This window comes from Ochotona curzoniae, unplaced genomic scaffold (assembly GCF_017591425.1).
Source record: "Ochotona curzoniae isolate NIBS_2020 unplaced genomic scaffold, NIBS_Ocur_1.0 contig_43, whole genome shotgun sequence".
In the NCBI taxonomy this organism is placed as follows: Eukaryota; Metazoa; Chordata; class Mammalia; order Lagomorpha; family Ochotonidae; genus Ochotona; species Ochotona curzoniae.
Genome location: NW_024466218.1, coordinates 11,523,889 through 11,542,864, shown reverse-complemented (window position 1 = coordinate 11,542,864; position 18,976 = coordinate 11,523,889). Strand labels below are relative to the sequence as shown.

Sequence of the window (18,976 nt, the reverse complement as noted above, 5' to 3'; positions counted from 1 at the left end):
AGAATGCAGACAGGATTAAGGGGTGACCCTGGCCAGGACCATGAGCCCCCTGAGACCATGGGTGCCTAAACACCCAGAGCAACTTGGGGTGTTTCAAGAAAACAGGAATGGACCTGCTGACTCAACGAGAGAGAGGGACAGAGGGAGAGAGCAAGACTGATTATTCTTACAGCAGTGGAAATGAACAGGTGGCAGCCTGCCTTCAAGGGAGGGTGCTGTGAAATAGCCCCTGGCTGAGTCAAGAAGGCTAAATAAAACATGAGGGCATTGCAAAAAATTCATGGGAAAGGTGAGTAAAAGATAACATTTATTTTGCTGCAGAGACACTGGAACTCTGAGGTGAGTCTTGAGCCTAGCAGTTCAGATCCCTGTGTCCCACACTGAGTCCCGGGCTCCTCACTCCAGCGTCCTGCAGATGCAGACCCTGGGGGGCGGCCGTGACTGTTCAGCTAGCAGGACTTTCAGCGTGGTGGTCGCCGAGAAGGGAAACCTGGATTGCAGTCCCAGACCTGGCCACTTGGGGGCACTTGAAAAATTAAACAGTGGATTATTTTCCATACATGAGGTTTTCCCAGACTTCATGAAAAATGTACATTATGGGCCCGGCGCGGTGGCGCAAGTGGTTAAGTCCTCGCCTTGCACGCCCGGGATCCCATATGGGCGCCGGTTCTAATCCCGGCAGCCCCGCTTCCCTTCCAGCTCCCTGCCTGTGGCCTGGGAAAGCAGTCGAGGACGGCCCAAAGCTTTGGGACCCTGCACCCGCGTGGGAGACCCGGAAGAGGCTCCTGGCTTCGGATCGGCATAGTATCGGCCCGTTGCGCTCACTTGGGGAGTGAATCATCGGATGGAAGATCTTCCTCTCTGTCTCTCCTCTCTGTATATCCGCCTTTCCAATGAAAAAATAATAAAAATAAATCTTTAAAAAAAAAGAAAAATGTACATTATAAAAAACCAGCACATGGATGGGAAATGGAACCGCCAGAATTAGACCAATGCCTATGTGGGATCCTGGTGCATTTAAGGCGAGGACTTTAACCACTACACTATAGCACCAGCCCCAATTCTTTGAAGTCTTAAAGGAGGGTCTGGCACAATAACCTTGTGGCTAAGGTCCTTGCCTTGCATCTGCTGGGATCCCATATGGGTGCCAGTTCTTGTCTCAGCTGCCCCACTTCCCTTTCAGCTCCCTGCTTGTGGCCTGAGAAAGCAGCCAAAGACAACTGAAGGCCTTGGGATCCTGCACCCACATGGGAGACCCGGAAGAAGCTCCTGGCTTCTGGCTTTGGATCAGCTCAGCTCTGGCAGTGTGGCCATTTGGGGAGAGAACCAGCAGATGAACATCTTTCTGTTTTTCCTTCTCTGTAAATCTGACTTTCCGAAACTAAAATAAATCTTAAAAAAAAAAAAAAAACCAGCACATAGATTTCAAAATAAAAAAGGAAACCTATCTATTTAAAATGTTTGCTTTTATTTAAAGGAGAGAGAAAGAGAGAAAGAGGTGCATCTGGGTCACCTGCTGCCTCCCAGGCTTAGCAAGTGGAAAGCAAAGCTGACCTGAACCCAGACACTCCAGAATAGGAAATGCGGGTCCCGCTGCACCAGATGCCCACAGCAAAGCTTCTCTTTCCATTCCCACTTTCCCATCAACCTTTGAAAGTCCCCTTGTAACAATCACAGCAAGAGAACTTGAAGTAATTGAGAGAAATAGCTGTAAGTGAGGCCACTTGCTGGTGACCTGGGCGTGCCAGGGCTTTACCACAGCGGCTCCCAGAGCACAGAGGCCTTGCGCCCCAGGGTCCCGGCTGGAGAGGCACCCAGCTCCAGCGGGGAGCCATTCTGCTGTGAAAAGCACAGCCCGAGGAAGAGAAAAACCTACCTGGGAATAGCCGACGACATTCCCACGGTCGTCCAGCACATTGAAGTTGATGATTGGGCCCTGAACCTCAGGGCTGCTGAACTCCGTGTCAGTGTAGAGCCGCACCACGGGGGCTCCGTTGGGGTACCGGAGCGAGGACAGGGCAGTGTAGGTATACCGCGCCAGCGAGAAGGTGTGTTGCTTTATATTCTCCATGCCACCTGGAGACCAATCAGGAAATGCAGAGAGACCACCATGGGAGTGACGCAAAACCCAATCTCCTTTAAGAAACAAGCTTGGGGCCGGGACCTTGGCCTAGCAGCTAAGCTGCTGGTTTAAGGGGCCCACGAGTCACATCGGAGCGCCTGGGTTGGATGCAGACCATGGAAGGCCGTGAGAATGGCTCAACTACCTGGGCCACTGCCAGCCACATGGGAGTCCCACGGAGTGCCTGGGCCCCAGGTTCGGCCTCCAAGTTGCAGGCATTTTGGTGGGGAACCAACAGACTAGAGGGCTTGCTCACCCCCACACTGTGTTATGTACACGCCTCTCAAATACATTTTTCAACTCCTTAAAAAGAAAACAAAACTCCTTATAACTGGCACCCCAGATACTGTGCTAAGAATCCTACATGTTGTAAACATGGAATGGCATACCCTAACAACAAATGTTTAGTCCTTTGGAGCTCAACACTGGCTCCATTGCTGCTTCTATGGGCTTTTCTCATAGAAATTCTTGTCATCTTTTTCTTTCATAAAGCTATTTAAAGGCAACAGGTAGCAAAAAGTATATATCATCCGGTGGTGGGTATTGTGGCACAGGAGGCTAAGCCACTGCTTGGAGTGCCCACAGTCTGTATCAGGTTGCTAGGTAAAGGTCCAGGCTACTCTATGCTGCCCTTTTAGCTTCCTGCTAATACCCCTGGAAGGCAGCAGGTGACAGCCCAGACATCTGGGTTCCTGTCCACTACTCAGGGGACTCAGATGGAATTCCTGACTTCTGCCTGACTTGGTCCTGGCCAGTGTGATCACTGGGGAGTAAAGCACGGGATGAATTCACGGTTCCACCTGGCTGAACCTGGAGAACATTACGCCCTGTGAAATAAGCCAGATGCAAAGGAATAGACACTGTTCTCTTCCAGCAGGCACCTGCAAGAAGCAGATTCTTAGAGACGGAAAGCAGGTGGAGGGCCCTTGGGCCTGGCAGGGAGGAAAAGGTGAGGAAGGGCAGAGTGTCCGTTAGCGGTGACGGAGAGTGAAAGACAGCTGCTTGACAGCATGAACTATTGTCAGTGACTTGTACTTAAAAGTAGCAAATGCGGGGGCTGGTATGTGGTACAGCGGGTTAAGCCCACGTGGGCATCAGTTTGAGTCCTGGCTGCTCCACTTCCGATCCAGCTCCTTGCTACTGTGACTGGGAAAGTAGTGGTCCCTGTATTTGGGCCCCTGCACCCACATGGAATACCCTGATGATACTGCAGGCTTCTGCCTTTGACCTGGCCCAGCTCTGGCCATTGCAGCCATTTAAGGAATAAATCTGCAGAGGGAACATTTCTTTCCTTTTGCTTCTCTCTTTCTCTCTCCCCCTCCTTCCCTCCCTACCTCCCTGCCTTTTTCCTTCCCTTTCTCCCTCTGGATTTCAAAAAAATAAAATTTAAAAGTAGGAAATAAAATTTAAAAATAAGCTGCTCGACTTCCCTTTCAGCTCCCTGCTTGTGGCCTGGGAGGACAGTAGGAGGCAGTCTCAAGTCCTTGGGCTCCTGCTCCCACGTGAGAGGCCAGGAAGAAGCTCCTGAGTCCTGGCTTTGGATCAGCTCAACTCCAAGCACTGGAACCATGTGGGAAACGAACCAGCAGATAGTTAGAAAACACTTTTTAAAAAAATGAAAATTAGGAACTGGCACGGTAGCTTAGTGGCTAAAGTCCTCGCCTTGCACATCCAGGATCCCATAAGGGTGCCAGTTCTAATCCTGGTGGCCCTGTTTCCCATCCAGCCCCCTGCTTGTGGTCTAGGAAAGCAGTCAAGCAAGGCCCAAAGCCTTGGGACCATGCACCCTCATGGGAGACCTGGTGGAAGAAGCTCTGGGCTCCTGGCTTTAGATCGGCTCTGCTCCAGCCACTGCGGTCACTTGGGGAGTGAATCATCAGTCAGAAGATCTTCCTCTCTGTCTCTGTTTTCCTCTGTATATCTGACTTTCAGTAAATAATAATAATGAAAATTAAAATTGGGCTCGGCACGATAGCCTAGTGGCTAAATCCTTGCCTTGTCTCCGCTGGTTCTTGTACTGGTTCTTGTCCCAGCAGCTGCTCCACTTCCTAATCGGATCCCCACTTGTGGCCCAGGAAAGCAGTAGAGAATGGTCTAAGGCCTTGGGACCCTGCACACACATGGGAGACCTGGAAGAAGCTCCTGGCTCCTGGCTTTAGATTGGCTCTACTCCAGTCCTTGCGACCACTAGGAGAGTGAACCAGCAGAGAGAAGATCTTTGTCTCTCCTTCTATCTAGAAATATGACTTTCCAATTAAAAATAAGTAAATAAATCTTTTTAAAAAAATTAACATTTAAAAAGGAAGGGGGGGAATGAAGGGAAGGGTGTTCCCAAAGCTCTATATATGTGTGTGAAATTTCTTTCCTTACATAATCTTTTCAATTTTGTGTATCTTTACATAAATCTTTACAAGGGAAAAAAAACCAGAAAAATGAAGAGGAAATTCTACACGGACAAAATGCCTACTGACGGAACAGGCAATGGGCACAGTGGGTTAAGCCACGATGCCAGCATCCCATATTGGAGCATCTATGTTGGTGTCCTGGTTCCTCTGCCTCAGATCCAGCCACCTGCTAATGCACAACCCAGGGAGATAAGGGACCAAAGTGGGTGGGCCACTGTCACCTATTTAGGAGACCCAGATTAGGCTCTGTGACGCTGGCTCTGGGCCTAGCTGCAGCAGTATTTTGGAATGAGACAGCAGATGTCTCTGTCTGTCTCTGTCTTTCAAATAAATAAACAAAAACTTAAGGAAGAAAAACATACACTGACCTGTGAGGCGCTCTAGGGCATCAAATCCATGTTTTACCGCAATCACATCGAGAAACGAGATGGTGCCATCTTCAAATCTGTGACCGTGGCAGGAAGGGAACAAGGTCAAGGTTGACCAACACAATCCAAGTGTGTTTTGTGCTCTAAAATGAGGCTTGGATTATAGGCTGAATACAGTCTGCCAATAGCTTTCCTCAGCGACCTTACAGCATTGTCTCCTGCAGAAGAGGAGCTGAGCATACCAGATACACTGCCTGCCTCTGGACCTGACCCGCTCTGCAGCTCCAACCTTCCTCAGGTAGCAGTGGGTCCTGAAGGGCCCCAAGACACAACCCCCACCTTGAGAAGCTAAGCCAACAAGATATGCTTTGCCATCCCCAGGAAATCGTCAAAAGGGCTTGTAACCTCAGGTGCCATAGCATCTGAAATACTGCCCTCTGACTACCAGAGGGCACTACTGACTGACCACTCTGCGGGCTCAAGTGGACAGCTCTGAAATTCTTGGCTGGTCTGTGGTCCTGTAGCCTGTGGAATTGTGGCAGGCTTGGGTGAAAATTACAAAGGTATCAGGAACACAACAGATGCATACCCTCCTGATTGTCAAAGCATTGTCATGTCTGCATTTCACAATTAGTTCAGGGTTGCCAGCAAATCTTGACTGCCCACCTACTGGATGCAGGGCACCGTCCCAGCTGCTAAAGCTACAGTAGACAGAGTGCTTACAGCCTGTGAGACAAGACACAAAAAGCAACAAACACACATAGAGGAGCCAAGAAAGCAGTCAGCAAAAGGGCTGGCGGCCCTTGGGTGGGACAAGGTGGCCAGGGTTAAGTCCTCTTGGGGAAAATCACCAGAGCTGGCACTGAGGAGGAGTCGGGGAGCAGAGAAAAGGCTGCTAATAACCAAGTGATGATTGATCCACGTGCATGCATTAGTGATTGAGTAACTCGGTATGGAGTCTGCGTGACCAGTGGCCAGAGGGGTCTTGTGCAACCCCTGGCCCCATGGGGCACCCTTTGCGTACCTGTGTGCCTGGCCTCCTGCTGCCCCCACCATGTGTGCAGACTGTTGTATGACAAGCAGCTCCTCCCCCAGGTATGTGCTGCATCCTCTCCTGGGTAGCATTGTTTATCTCAGAAGCTGACTGACAGTTGAGTTCACATATAATCAGTAAATGATCCTATTGGCCAATCATACATTAAAACGTTACCAGATTATTGATAAATATTTACTCATAACCAACTCTTAGAAAAGGTGTTTGTGGCTGGCTAGCCACATGTTATGTTTATAACTCATGACCCAGGTATGATTTTAGTGAGCATCTGAACTGGGTATTAGAACTCCTGAGTTCCCGTCACAAATACACATGAGGGGAGGAAAAAAAAAAAAAAAAACAGGATTCTCTTGGTGAGTCACCACTTTCTGCCTGCTGGGCATCTTGGCCTGGCATATGTTGGAAAATGATCCATGGCCTGCCCCTGCCAGTCAAAGGAAAGAGGTCTGAGGGGGCCCAGGCTCACCCACATGCTGATTCCCAACAACCTGCCCCACTTCTCTTGGCCTTCAGATGCCCTTGTTGGCCAGATGAAAGCGCTCCTCTTGGCCTGCCTTTAATTTGCATGGTGCTGTGCCTGTAATTGTTTTCTCACTGGGTTAGACCACGTGGTAAGTAAACCCACTCATTCCATTAATGTTGCTGCTTCAGAAAGCCCCTGCTATGGAAAAATCCTAGATGAAACAGCCATCGCACAGCCTCTCAGTACACACAGCCACCATTCGGTGCTGCTTCACCCACACAAGCTCTACAGCGATGGAAGTGACAGGTGCACAGAGATCAGCCATAGGCCACCTCAATGGGGGGAGGCGGGGCAGACAGCCTCCACTCCCAACAGAAGAGCCCAAGGCCTACCCAGTAACAGCTGACTCCACTGCTAAAGCCACAGCCCTACCTGGAGGATCCTTGGGTCTGTGGGGTCTGACCCACATTCTCATGGAGACCCCAGGTCTTCCCAGGCATCAGTGGCATGGTTAGTCTGCCCCCCCAAACCTATGTTGCCCCCCCCCCGCACGCACACACACTGTGATTTCCCACAAAACCAGGGAAAGCTGCCCCTCCCACCTTCAACCTTGTAGGCCTTGGCCACCACTCTCCAACAGAGTCTCCAGCATAACCACAGCACCTGCTCCTGCAGCCGAGGAAAAGGCACAGCACAAGAAGCCCAGGGCCAAGGTCTCTGGCCCATGAGGGCAGCTGGCAGGTGGCCCTCACGCTTTCCTTGAACCACACTCTCCATGGGCTCTCAGAGCCTATGCCAACAAGGCCCACACCTCTGGGAACCTCTAGTGTCATCAACCCTTGTGACACTCCGGGTACCAGGCTGAGTTGATTCCAGCCCCTGGAGAACTGGCTGTACTGCCAGCATGTATGCCCACTCCTTCCACAGGGTCCCACGCTGAAGAAATCCCATTGCCAGTGCTGCCACCTCTCATCAATGCTGCAGGGCCAAAGCCAGGTGGTCCACCCTCCTTAATGCCCAGAAGGCCTTTTGCTTCTACTACTTGCAGCTCTTACCTGCAGGCCCTGGTTCCACAATCATCAGGGAGAAGCCCACAGATGGAGGAGGGGTGGGGGCAGAAGTGCCCAAACCACCTGTGAGATGGCTTTAGCCTATCCCTGCCTTCCCAGATCAGAACCTGGCCACCAGCCTGTCCCTGCCAGCAACAGCTAGCTCCCAAGACTCATGGCTTATACAACCCAACCAGAGGCCTGGGCAACTGCCCAAAATGAAGTTACCTTTCTGCCACCGAATGCCTTGGGATGTAGAAGTCCTCACCAACCAGGTAGGCAGCCGCGGTGCCTCCTCCAAAGTAGGTTTTCCGCAGCAAGGGAGCCACACGTTTACTGACCAGCAGAGCGCCCAGGCCAGTAGGGAACCCAAAGATCTTGTAGAAGGAGATGGGAACAAAGTCAGCCGGATGCGCCGACAGGTCCAGAGACGAAGTACTCACATAGCAGGCGGCGTCCAGCAGCACAAACCACTTCCCAGGAGTGTTCACAGGGCACCGCTGCCCAGCCTGGACCTCTGTTATCCAACACAGAGGGTATCTAGTTCCAGAAAAGTTACTCTGGGCCGGGTAGCAGAAGAGGTGTGGGAGCTGGCAGTCCGGGTCACTGACTGCAGCAGAGCTCTCCCTCAAGTCCTCGGGTGTGACAGGGGTAGACGTGACGTTCACGGCTGTGATTGCCTTTCTCATGCCCACCACAGATGTGTGACTGTCGGTGAGGTAGCAGAAGTGACTGCCACCACTCGCTGGGCCCTGGGACTCCCACGGAAATGTCTCTGCCACCAGCTTGAGTGCGGCCGTGCAGCCGGCAGTGAAAATCACGCTGTAGTCCTCCGGGCTGGTGTGGAAGTGAGCCAGGATCCTGAGGAAGCACAGAGCCACCCACCACTGCAGTCAGCCTCGGGCGGCTGCCCATCCAGGGGTTACTTCACTGCTATGAAAAAGGACCTAGCTACTTCAACAGCTGGGGGGCAAGTCCAGAATGGTTTCGCCACAGTTGTGAGGTGAGAGCAGGGGTAGATAAACTCATGGGACGAGATGCTAAACAAGTTCAAACTTCAGGAGGTTACTTCACCTCCTAAAACCCACCTTGGCTGGGTAGGGCAAAACTTCATAGCAATCTAATTGCAGTTAAAGATGGCATCTCTTTGGGTTTTCTATCTAGCACCATTGTAACAAGTTTTGCGTCATCTGTGGGTTTTAACTTGTCTTTAGCAGTGGCCACCCTAGGGTGGGTGTTTGGTGCAGCAATAGAGACACCTGTGTCCTATATCAGACTGCTTAAATTCAATACCTGCTTCTGGTGTTCCAACAACTTCTGCTAGTGCAGATCCTGGGAGGCAATGGTAACGGGCTCAGGTGACTGGGTCTGTGTCACCCCTAGGAGGGACCTGGAATGAGTTTCCAGCTCTCACCTTGGCCCGGTTCAGCCACACTGTCTGTCTCTGTCCCTTTCGCTCTCACTCTGTGTTGGTCTCTCAAACACACTAATTAGAATATATATGTTTCGGGCCCAGTGCAATGTTCAGTGGCTAAATCCTTGCCTTGCACACTCCAGGATCCCATGTGAGTGCCAGTTCATGTTGCAGCTGCCTCACTTCTCATCCAGCTCCATGCTGGTGGACTAGGAAAAGCAGTGGAGGATGGCCCAAGGCCTTGGGACCTAGCACCCACGTAAAAGACCCAGAGGAGGCTCCTGGCTCCTGGCTTCAGATCGGCTCAGCTTTGACCATTACAGCCACTTGGGGAGTGAACTAGCAGATGAAAGATTTTTCTCTTTCCCTCCTTCTCTCTGTAAATTTGCCTTTCTAATAAACTATTGGCAACCCTATAGTAAAACATATTACTTTAAATTTGAAATTACATTATTTCAAGGAACTTTAGGTACCACTTGAGATTATTTGCCAGAAACAAATTACTATAACATAGGAAAGTACAAAGAGCTGTTTAATGTACAAATAGCAGAAAGGGGGAAATACATAAACAAAAAGATGCCTAATAAAGTCAGAGAAACATTGCTTTCCTTCTGCAAGCAAATCCAGGGCCTGAGTTCCTCCTTGCCCCTCTGGCACAAGCCTTGAGCCACACACATCAGAGCCTCCTGCCTGTGCTTCTGGTCTGTCCTATTCTGCATCCACTGCCCAACCCCAAGTTTCCTGTCTCCTGACCCTGAAGCTTACTGTGGTACAACCATCTCCCTTAAATGGGCTCCTCTGGCACCCAACTCAGCCTTTAGGGGGCACAGATGGTGGCAGGAAGAAAGCCTCCCCACCCCAGGGGCCCACTCTGGCAGGTGGCCCCTCACTCACCTGTAGCGCACCTGCTCCACGGTGTCATGGGTGAGCTTGCTGCTGATGTTCTGACTGTGCGGGTTACCTGGCAGGTTACAAAAGTAGAGCCAGCTCATTACTATGTCAAGTTTCTATTTCTGCATTCCTTCAAAACCTTTTCCTTTGATTTCTCAAAAAAGCTAAATCAAAAACTACCACATGACCCAGCAATTCCACTCCTGGGTATCTCCAGAAGAAAAGACACTATGTCCACACAAGGACTGGCAGCTTTGCTTGCATGACCAAATGCAGGCAGTGACATAAATGTCTGTCATCAGCTGGTGCACAGACAGACAAACCACGGCACAGCCATATAATAGCAGACAGGGTATACAGAATAGTACACAGTGGAGAGTTGTGTGGCAATATAGGGGAACAATAGCTGATTACATCATGAGTCAGATTCAAAAATAGGCTAAGAGGCTCCAGACAAGAGGCCACAGAGTGTTTGATTCCATTTACAGGAAATGTCCAGTACAGGGCATTATACAGAGTAACAGAAGGAGTATGACAATGGTTGTCCAGGGCTGGGAGTGACAGATGGGCATGGGGAATTAAACCAGGAGGAAGAAAAGACATTCTGATGTATAATGATAGTTGTGCCACTTAGTAAAATTACAAAAAAAAATTTTAAAAAATCACTGAATTATGTGCTTGCCATAAGTGTAGAGGATTCTAGAGCTGTAGTTGGCCTGGAAGCAGCCGAGCCAGAGCAAGAGACCTGCTAGTCGGCCACAGGTGCCAGGGGTGCTATGATAGAACATAAGACGGCAGAACACATCCTTAGGCAGCTGCCCCTCGCTCCAACCCTGAGACTCAGCCGTGAACTCCACTTGATCGAGGCCTGTTACCCGACCATGCCCCCCACTGCTCCTGTCTCTATTCCTACTGAAACCCAACACATGAAGGGAGCCAGCAGGTCCCTCCTCAGCTGCCCATGGGTAGGGAGAAAGCCACCCCCCCGCCCCAGGTCCATTCTTTCTGGGCTGACTTTAAGACATCCTCCCCTACCGGGTGCCCCAGAGTGTCTGGATTCTCCACAGACCTGCTGAAAGGCCTGACCTGCAGAGACCAGGCACCTGCATTTCTCAGGGTCAGAGCCACATGTGCACAGTGATGCAGGATTTGGGGCCAGGGATGGGGAATGCAGGTAGGGATAGGATTTGGTTTTTCTCATTTTTTTCTTTTTCTTCTGCTTCCCAAAAGACCATTGAAGGATCGCATTGCTTTTCTGGCTACCATATGTTGATTTTCCACACCCAGAAGAACCTGGTACCAATCCTCATGGCCTCTGGCCCTGCACTGCCAGGAAACACCTCCACCTCTGTGAGGCCACCTTACAGGCCAGCTCGTTTCCCAGGGTTACCACGCTTGTAAAGGATGAAGGAGGAGTAACTGCAAATCACCAAGTACAATCAGATAAAGTCCTTGGCCAACACCTGCCTTGAAGACTGTTCCTGGGATTGACTGATTGATTGATTTTTATTGCAAAGTCAGATATACAGAGAGGAGGAGAGACAGAGAGAAAGGAAGATCTTCCGTCCAATGATTCACCCCCCAAGTGAGCGCAACAGCCAGTGCTATGCCAATCCGAAGCCAGGAACCAGGAACTTCTTCTGGGTTTCCCACACTGGTGCAGAGTCCCAAGGCTTTGGGCTGTCCTCGACTGCTTTCCCAGGCCACAAGCAGGGAGCTGGATGGGAAGTGGAGCTGCCGGGATTAGAACCGGCGCCCATATGGGATCCCGGTGCGTTCAAGGTGAGGACTTTGGTGGGCCCTGTTCCTGGGATTTAAAGACCTGCTGGTAAGTGACACATGCCTTGCTGTGACATCATCTCACTGGGGCATTCTGGTGAGGGCCTAGGGGCGTGAGCTCTGGAGACTCAGCCATAGCTCCTCCAGCTCCAGCACCCACTAAGTGCACAGCCTTAAGCTGGCGATGTCCTCATCTGGAACACAGGTTGCTAACATACAGAGTTGTGAGGAAAGAGCAGCACAGGAAAACCACACAGAACAGCCATCTCACCCACACCGAGGACGCTCCCCTTATCTGTGTGTTACCACCAGCAGCGCTGCAACCGCTCCTGTCACTATTACTTTCCAAAGCTATCTCCCGACTCTGCAGTGCTGCACATTAATGCACTCAGTGACAACCCATGTTCCCAGAGCAAGGATCGAGCTCCAGGCAACACCACCAGCTAACCCATCACCTGCAGCATCAGCACTGGTACAGCAGTCCTGCCTGCTCCACTTTTGATCCAACTCCCTGCTAATGCATTTGGAACACAGTGGAAGATGGTCCAAGTGTTTGGACCACTGCTATCCATGTGGGAGACCCAGGTAGAGTTCTTGGCTTCTGGCTTTGTCCTGACCCTGCCCTGGCCATTTTTTGGCCAGGTGGGGAGTGAATCACAAATGGAAGATTTTCCTCTTCCTCCCTCTCTGTCACTCTGCCTTTCAAACAAATAAATAAAAGAGTGACAGAGAGGGAAGGAGAAACACAGAGAAAGAGAGATCTTCCCTCTGCTAGTTCACTCCACGCCTAGCCACAGAGGTTAAGACTTGGCCAGGCAGGAAGGCACCAGGAGCTTCTTCCAGATTCCCCAGGTGGGTGGCAGGAGCCCAGATACTTGGGCCATCTTCTGCTGCTTTTCCTGGGTGTATCAGCAGAAACTGGATCAGATGTGGAACAGCTGGGACAAAAACTGGCATCACAGGCAGCAGGTTTACTTGCTATGCTACAACACTGGCCCCAGTCAATGAATATTTTAAAAATAAATAAATAATAAAGTTCTGGGGCCTGAGTCGATGGCTTCATAACTAAATCCTCACCTTGCAAGCGCTGGGATCCCATACGCACACCAGTTCATGCACCAGCCGCTCCACTTCCCTTCCAGCTCCCTGCTGGTGGCCTGGGAAAACAGTAGAGGATGGCCCAAAGCCTGGAGACCCTGCACCTGTGTGGCAGACGCAGAGGAGGCTCCTGGCTCCTGGTTTTGGATCAGCTCAGCTCTGGCCATTGTAGCCACTTGGGGAATGAACCAATGGATGAGAGAACTTTCTCTCTATCTTTCCTTCTCTCTATAAATATGATCTGTCTTTCCAATAAAAATGAATACATCTTGTAAAAAAATAATAATAATAAAAATCCTGGCCCTTATCCCCACTTCCCTCTCCATCCTGGTCCACATTTCTCCCCTCTCCGTGTACAAAGGCTAGTTGCTGAAACCTCCCTGGTTCCTGGCTCATGCTGTCACCGCTGCCCGCCTTCTCTTCCAAGTGAATTGTGGCTCATCCTCCACCACCCTGTGCTCCCAACATACACACACTTGCCAATCCCACTGTCACTCCGCAGATGGAGACATTCATGGAATCGGGGGGAACCTTTTGTTCAAAGCTCTGAACAGTTGGCAATGACATTCATTTGGAGATCACTTGATTAGAGTCTTATCTTCCAAGACTAGATCAAAAGCCTCCACAAAGAAAGAGACTGTGATTATTTTGTTCTCATTTGTGTCCCATGCCCCACAGAAAGTCAATAAACGTTTATGAATGGGCTGGTATTGTGGCACAGTGACTGAGTCAAGCAGCTGCTTACAATGTCTGCATACACCATATTGAAGGGCTGGTTCAAGATCCAGCTGCTCTGCTTCTGATCTAGTTTCCAGCTAATACTTCTGGGGAAGGCAGCTGAAGATGGCCCAAGTACTTGGACTTCTGTAACCCATGCAGGAGATCCAGACGGATGTCCTGTCTCCTGGATTTGTCCTGATTCAGAGCCATGGCTGTTGTGGCCATTTGGGAGATAAACTAGGAGGAGGAAAATCTTTCTCTAACTTACCATGTAAATGAATGAATGAACAAATACCACTTCTGCCTCCCTCCCCTCTGTCCTATACAGAGCCACTCACCACCAGCAAACACAGCCCACTTGACCTTTTCTATGTTTCCCGAGACCAACTCCTTCTGCTGGAAGTCACCAGGACACTCCGGACCACTGCTGTGTGACACAGACAAGCCTGGGGCTTGCCTGAGCTCTGTGCACTGTGGTACTCTCACAGCTGGTATTAGCTGCAAGGAGATGAATGACAGAAGACTGGATGTTGCCTTTACCATAAACGTTGTTCATGAGGTCCTCAGTGAAGTTTGTGAGCTGGCTCTGGGGAAACAACGTGGCTCCCGCATGGTCGAGGTAGACAGTTCCTGAAAGAGAGCAGAGGAGACAGCCACAGGTTGCTTTCCCTGGGTGTTCTAGTCTTGCTTGTAGAAGTCCACCCCACACCTATTCAGCACAATTAGTCCTAATGCCATTCCACCCACTTCCCGGAGCCTCTCTGTTGTGTTCTTTTACATGCAGCCCGGGGTGGGCATGAGCAATGGGAGAGCCCCAAGGTTAAAGCCGAAGCCAGAGACTTCCTGATAAACACGCCTCTCACCTCGCTTAGGAGGAGGCACCTGGCCAGCTTGGGAGATGAGTGACTATAAAGCTAGGCACCACAGGGTGACTCATTACCTTGCTCTACAGGTTCCCTGTGACATCCCTGATGGGGGAGTGGTGAGGCCGTTTTCCCACACAGCTTGACAATCCTGGGGCTTCCAGAGAACACGGAATGGACCTGATCTTCCCACCCTGCCTCTCTTTGCTAGAGACACACACATGCACATTGGGGTCTACTCAGATCAGCAGATCTCACCCGGTGTGGTGAGCGTGTGGAGGCATGGGACAGACTTTAGTGTTTCACCTTGAAGTATAATGTTACCTGTGGGGCTTAACGTAACTGGCCTGCATTGGGATAATGAAATTTCCTTTTTTTAAAGAAAAGATTTATTTTTATTGGAAAAGAAGATTTACAGAAAGGAGACACCTTCCATCTGCTGGTTCACTCCCTAAATGGCTGCAGTGGCCAGAACTGGACCACTCTGAAGTCAAGACCCTGGAGCTGCCTTTGGTCCCATCCCAGCAGCCAACCTGGGTAGCAGAACAAGCAGCTGCATCAGATGAGCCTGATGCCTGAGCTGAGGCCAGGGAGCGCAGGGATGAACAGAGCAGAAGCCAAGGCTCTCAGTTGTTCAGATCCCGGCTCCATCTTTGACCCCCTGGGACCCCATCCTTCATCTGCAGAGGGGATGCATTCATCTGGGTGCATGGCAGCACCCAGCCCACTGCCCCACACCGGTCAGCATGCCACAGGTTTAGCTCTTACTAGAATGTGGGCAATTACCCCCAATCTAATTGGCATCAGATCGATTTCAAGAAGGTAGACTCCAAGGTCTCTTCTGTGCCATGCCCAGTTTCACCCAGGGTGGGTGGTCAGGAGTCTGCCAGAAGCACTGGCAGCACAACTGTAAATTCAACACACCCCCATCACTGACACAAAGAAATCTCCAAACAGTTGGTGAAGCCAAACAGCTCAGCACCAGGGCTACCACTTAGGTAAGTTGTCAAACTGGCAGAAAAAAATGTCAGGATGGGAGGGGGGAGAAGATCTTTGATTTGGGCTTGGTCTGTTTGTTTTTCCCTGCCCTCTCTTGGGTTCATTTGGCTACATGAGAAAGAAAAAAAAAATGTGGACCTGTTCCAAGCCTCCCAGCAGTGAGCTGGTACCCTCAGTCCATATGAGTCTACTTGAGCTTAGTTTGATGCAGAGGAAACCCTAGAACTGCCCCTGATTAAAGGGGGTGCACACAGCACTATCCCACAGTAGGCATCCAGGGGCTCCGAGGCCAGCGTGGGATCCCAGCAGTCACATCCCACCCTGGCACGGGAGGGAACACCAGGCAGAACCCAGAACACCACTGGCTCCCCAGGGTAGGGTAGAGGGCAGAGGTTGGTCCGTGGTGGCAGGTGCAAGGGCTCGGAGCTGGAGAGGATTAAGGGCATTAAGGAAGCATGGTGCTGAATTAATCACCGACTCAGTGATCCAGCCCCTGGAATTTGGTTCCAGGCCTCCTCACACTCCACACCTGTGCGACCTAAGTCGCTATTTCTGAATTGAGAGAAATTTTCATAAGAAACGCTTGAGAGAGAGGGTACGGGTGGCCAGGGAGCTGAGGGACCACTTCCAGCAGGTGGTGGCCCGAGACAGGGAAGTGTGGGAGGGAGTGGAGAGCCCCCCAGAAGGCCCTTGGCTCTTTCCGTATTCTCCCCCACCGTGCAGACAGGAAACACACAGGGAGGAGGACCCAGTCCTGGAAGCCCAAAAGGAAGCACAGAGTTTGTGCAGCAAACAGGAGCCGAAATCAGCTACTAGGCGAGCAGGCCTTGGTCATCAGCCCAGACCACACCCACTGCACTCCAGGCGCCCTGAGGCTGCCCACTTCACTGCTACCCCACCCCGACCACCGGGCACCTGCAACAACCAAGCCAAGATCTGTCACAACCGGATAGAGCTGGGTTTCTGCCCGGTCCGTTTAGCCACAAAGGCACTCGGCGATCCTGGCCCTCGGGTCCAAATGCCAGGCTCGCCCTGTTCTTAAAGCTAGCATGGTTGGCTAGTTCTTCCAGTTCCCCAGCGAGCTTAGCACCCCGCTGCACTCTTCTGACTCGGGTGGGAAAAAATCAAAGCAAACCCCAGGGCTCTCCCAGCTCTGTGGGAGCGCAGCCTTGGGAGGACCCCGCCTTTGTGGACCCACCCCGCGCCGGCCGCCTCCGCAGCGCTCCCGTCTCGGGGCGGCCATCCCAGCAGTCGCGGCCCCTCGACCTCAGGATTTCGTAACCTCAGCTGCGGGCGTACTTTTTAGAGCTGAGAGGATTACGGCGCAAGCGACGGTCGGGAAACCCCGCGAGTCTTGTTCGTGGATGGCAGACAATTGCTAAGGGAACGGGTGGATCCTGCCCCACGGTGGCGGGGGGCGGGAAGTGTCTGAGGAGCAAGAAGAGATGCAGGTGGGAGCCCAGGGCGCCGTGCGCACCTGGCGGACACGACCCTTCCTATCTTTCCTCCCAAAATGTACCACAAGCGAAGTGGCACTGCTGCTTCCCAGGGTACAGAGCCCTCCACGTCGGTTCCCAACACTGCATGCTCTCCAAATCCCCGAGCCCGCCAGCCCTCCAGCCCGCCTCACCTGCCAGACGGCGGAACTCGCGCGCCCTCAGCTCGTGCAGGCTAAGCGAGCCGTAGTTGTGGACAAGCTCTGGGGTGTCCGGGGCTAAGGCCCGCACTCTGGCCCCGGGTTCTGCTGCCCTGCCGGCCATGGCTGAGCCGTCCGGGCGGACCGGATCCCGGGAAGTACGCGAGACCGGCCCGCGGCGACTCCGCCCCAGCCGCGCCTCCCGGGAGGCTAGTTGGTCCTAAGTCCGTGGCCCAGGGGCGGCGCCTCGTGGGCTGGCCGGCTCACCCCGGACGTATTGCCTTTTGGAGTTTCACTTCAGTCCTCCGGACCTGAGGAGCGAAGGCAGGTTCTTCTGGTCACTTTGGAGTGTCCCAGCAGTGCCCACCAGAATACCCGGGACCAGCGGCAAAGTTCAGCTGTGAGTGTTCCCCCTAGAGGCGTGTGAAAGAAGCAGCCGAGCTCTGTTGTCCATTCTGGGCTCTGGGAAGCACCTTCTCCACTCTCCAGCCTGCCCTCTGGTGCCGGAGACAGGATGGTTGGATCCTGGGGCACCATTGTCCCTCCTATGGATGGAGTCAGCCAAGGCCAAGTGCAGGACCGGGAGCAAAGGGCAAAGGGCAGATGGGTGAGTTTGCGGCTGACACCTGAGCACTGGCAAGCCAGCTCTGTCCCTCCCTGCAAGGCCCCAGGGCCACATCACACAGATGGCGTTGTCATTCCAGAAGGAGTACACAGTGATAATGAATGAATCTGCAGCATTTGCTCTTGGCTGTGCCCATGCCACTATCGCCACACTGGTCATGTTTCAGACTGCCACATTGTCCAATGAACCACCATTGTGGGGGTGCCCTACTGGCCTCTCTTCTGTAAACCTTACTTTAGGCAACTGGCAGCTCTGTGGAGATCTGGCTATATGCCAGGCACTGCCCGGAACACTGCAGAGTACCTGACACTGTGTACACCAATCAGCTTAAAAAAATAATAATAAATAAATAAATAAATAAATCCACCAGAACAAGGCCCGGTGAGACAGACTAGACTAGTTGCTAAATCCTGGCCTTGTACATCCCATCCAGGATCCCATACATATGTGTGCCGGTTCATGTCCCGGCTGCTCCACTTCCCCATCCAGCTCCCTGCTTGCAGCCTAAGCAAGCAGTAGAGGATGGCCCAAAACCTCGGGATCCTGCATCCGCATGGGGGACCTGGAATAAATTCCATGCTGAAGGACTACCATTGCCAGAGTCTGGGCTTCCTTTGTGTTCAGTGATTCAAGCTTTGACAGTTGAAAGAAACTGTACTAATTTCCTTGCCGCCCTGCTTGCCCCACTTACATTCTCATCCAAGGCCACCCCAGCTGTAGGCAGCTGCCTAGGTTGCCTTATACCTAGGCATTACACTGTTAGAAGAACAGCAGCCAATAGCTGGTGAGCATTCTGAGCCTGTCAATTTTGTGTTAACTCTACCAGTATGCCAGCATATTGCTTATTCTTTTTTTTTTTTTTTTTTTTTTTTTTAAGATATATGGGGAAGACAGGGAACACTGTGCTGGGGCATGCCACCCTAGCCCCTAGGCAGGGGAATACAGATTGCCCAGAGAAGGGGTTCTGGGGACATACTGGAGTAGGAGTGGCTGAGACTAAGTCTGGAAGAAGAGGAATGACTTCTGGGGTCTTCCATGGACTGAGCCACTGCACTTGCAGGTTGGTAAGGGAGACAGAGTGATTTAGAGAAGGGAGACCATAGGGCACTTCTGGGGCAGGCCAGAGCACCTTCCCCCATAGGAGACCTGGGCTGAACCAAACAGCATCTCCCATGCAGAAAGGGAGTGCCCAGGAAAACCACCAGGAACACAGCCTGGCACACAGGTAGAGATTCTAAGTATAAAACCGAGACTCTCCCATCTGCCCAGCTGAGCACCAGGTGTGGAGTCCAGGTTCTCAGAGGAGCGCAGGTTATAAGCTGCAGCAGCAGGAGCTGTTTGCTGCAAAACTGTAGGCTTCAAGTGCAGAAGCTGCCTCCCAGGACCTTGGCATGGAGCAGTTTAGCTTCCTCTGGGCTCCAGGGCCAGCAGCTGGACAGGTGAGAGGGGGTGGCGGCACGTCCTCAGCACAGGGCTCAGGTGCTCACTGG

At 51.9% G+C, this 18,976-nt stretch overlaps 1 protein-coding gene across 1 annotated transcript in view; it reads right to left on the bottom strand.

The window, feature by feature from the left end:
• Nucleotides 1-16,985, bottom strand: part of MOCOS (molybdenum cofactor sulfurase) — a 41,301-nt gene extending 24,316 nt beyond the window's left edge. Inside the window, exons 1-6 of the mRNA XM_040984662.1 lie at nt 16,856-16,985; nt 13,904-13,993; nt 9,770-9,836; nt 7,690-8,322; nt 4,896-4,972; nt 1,877-2,076 (exon numbers count right to left, since the gene is read on the bottom strand). Coding sequence (XP_040840596.1) covers nt 1,877-2,076; nt 4,896-4,972; nt 7,690-8,322; nt 9,770-9,836; nt 13,904-13,993; nt 16,856-16,985 — 1,197 coding nt within the window. The remainder of the gene's footprint in view (nt 1-1,876; nt 2,077-4,895; nt 4,973-7,689; nt 8,323-9,769; nt 9,837-13,903; nt 13,994-16,855) is intronic.
• Nucleotides 16,986-18,976: the final 1,991 nt, after the last annotated feature.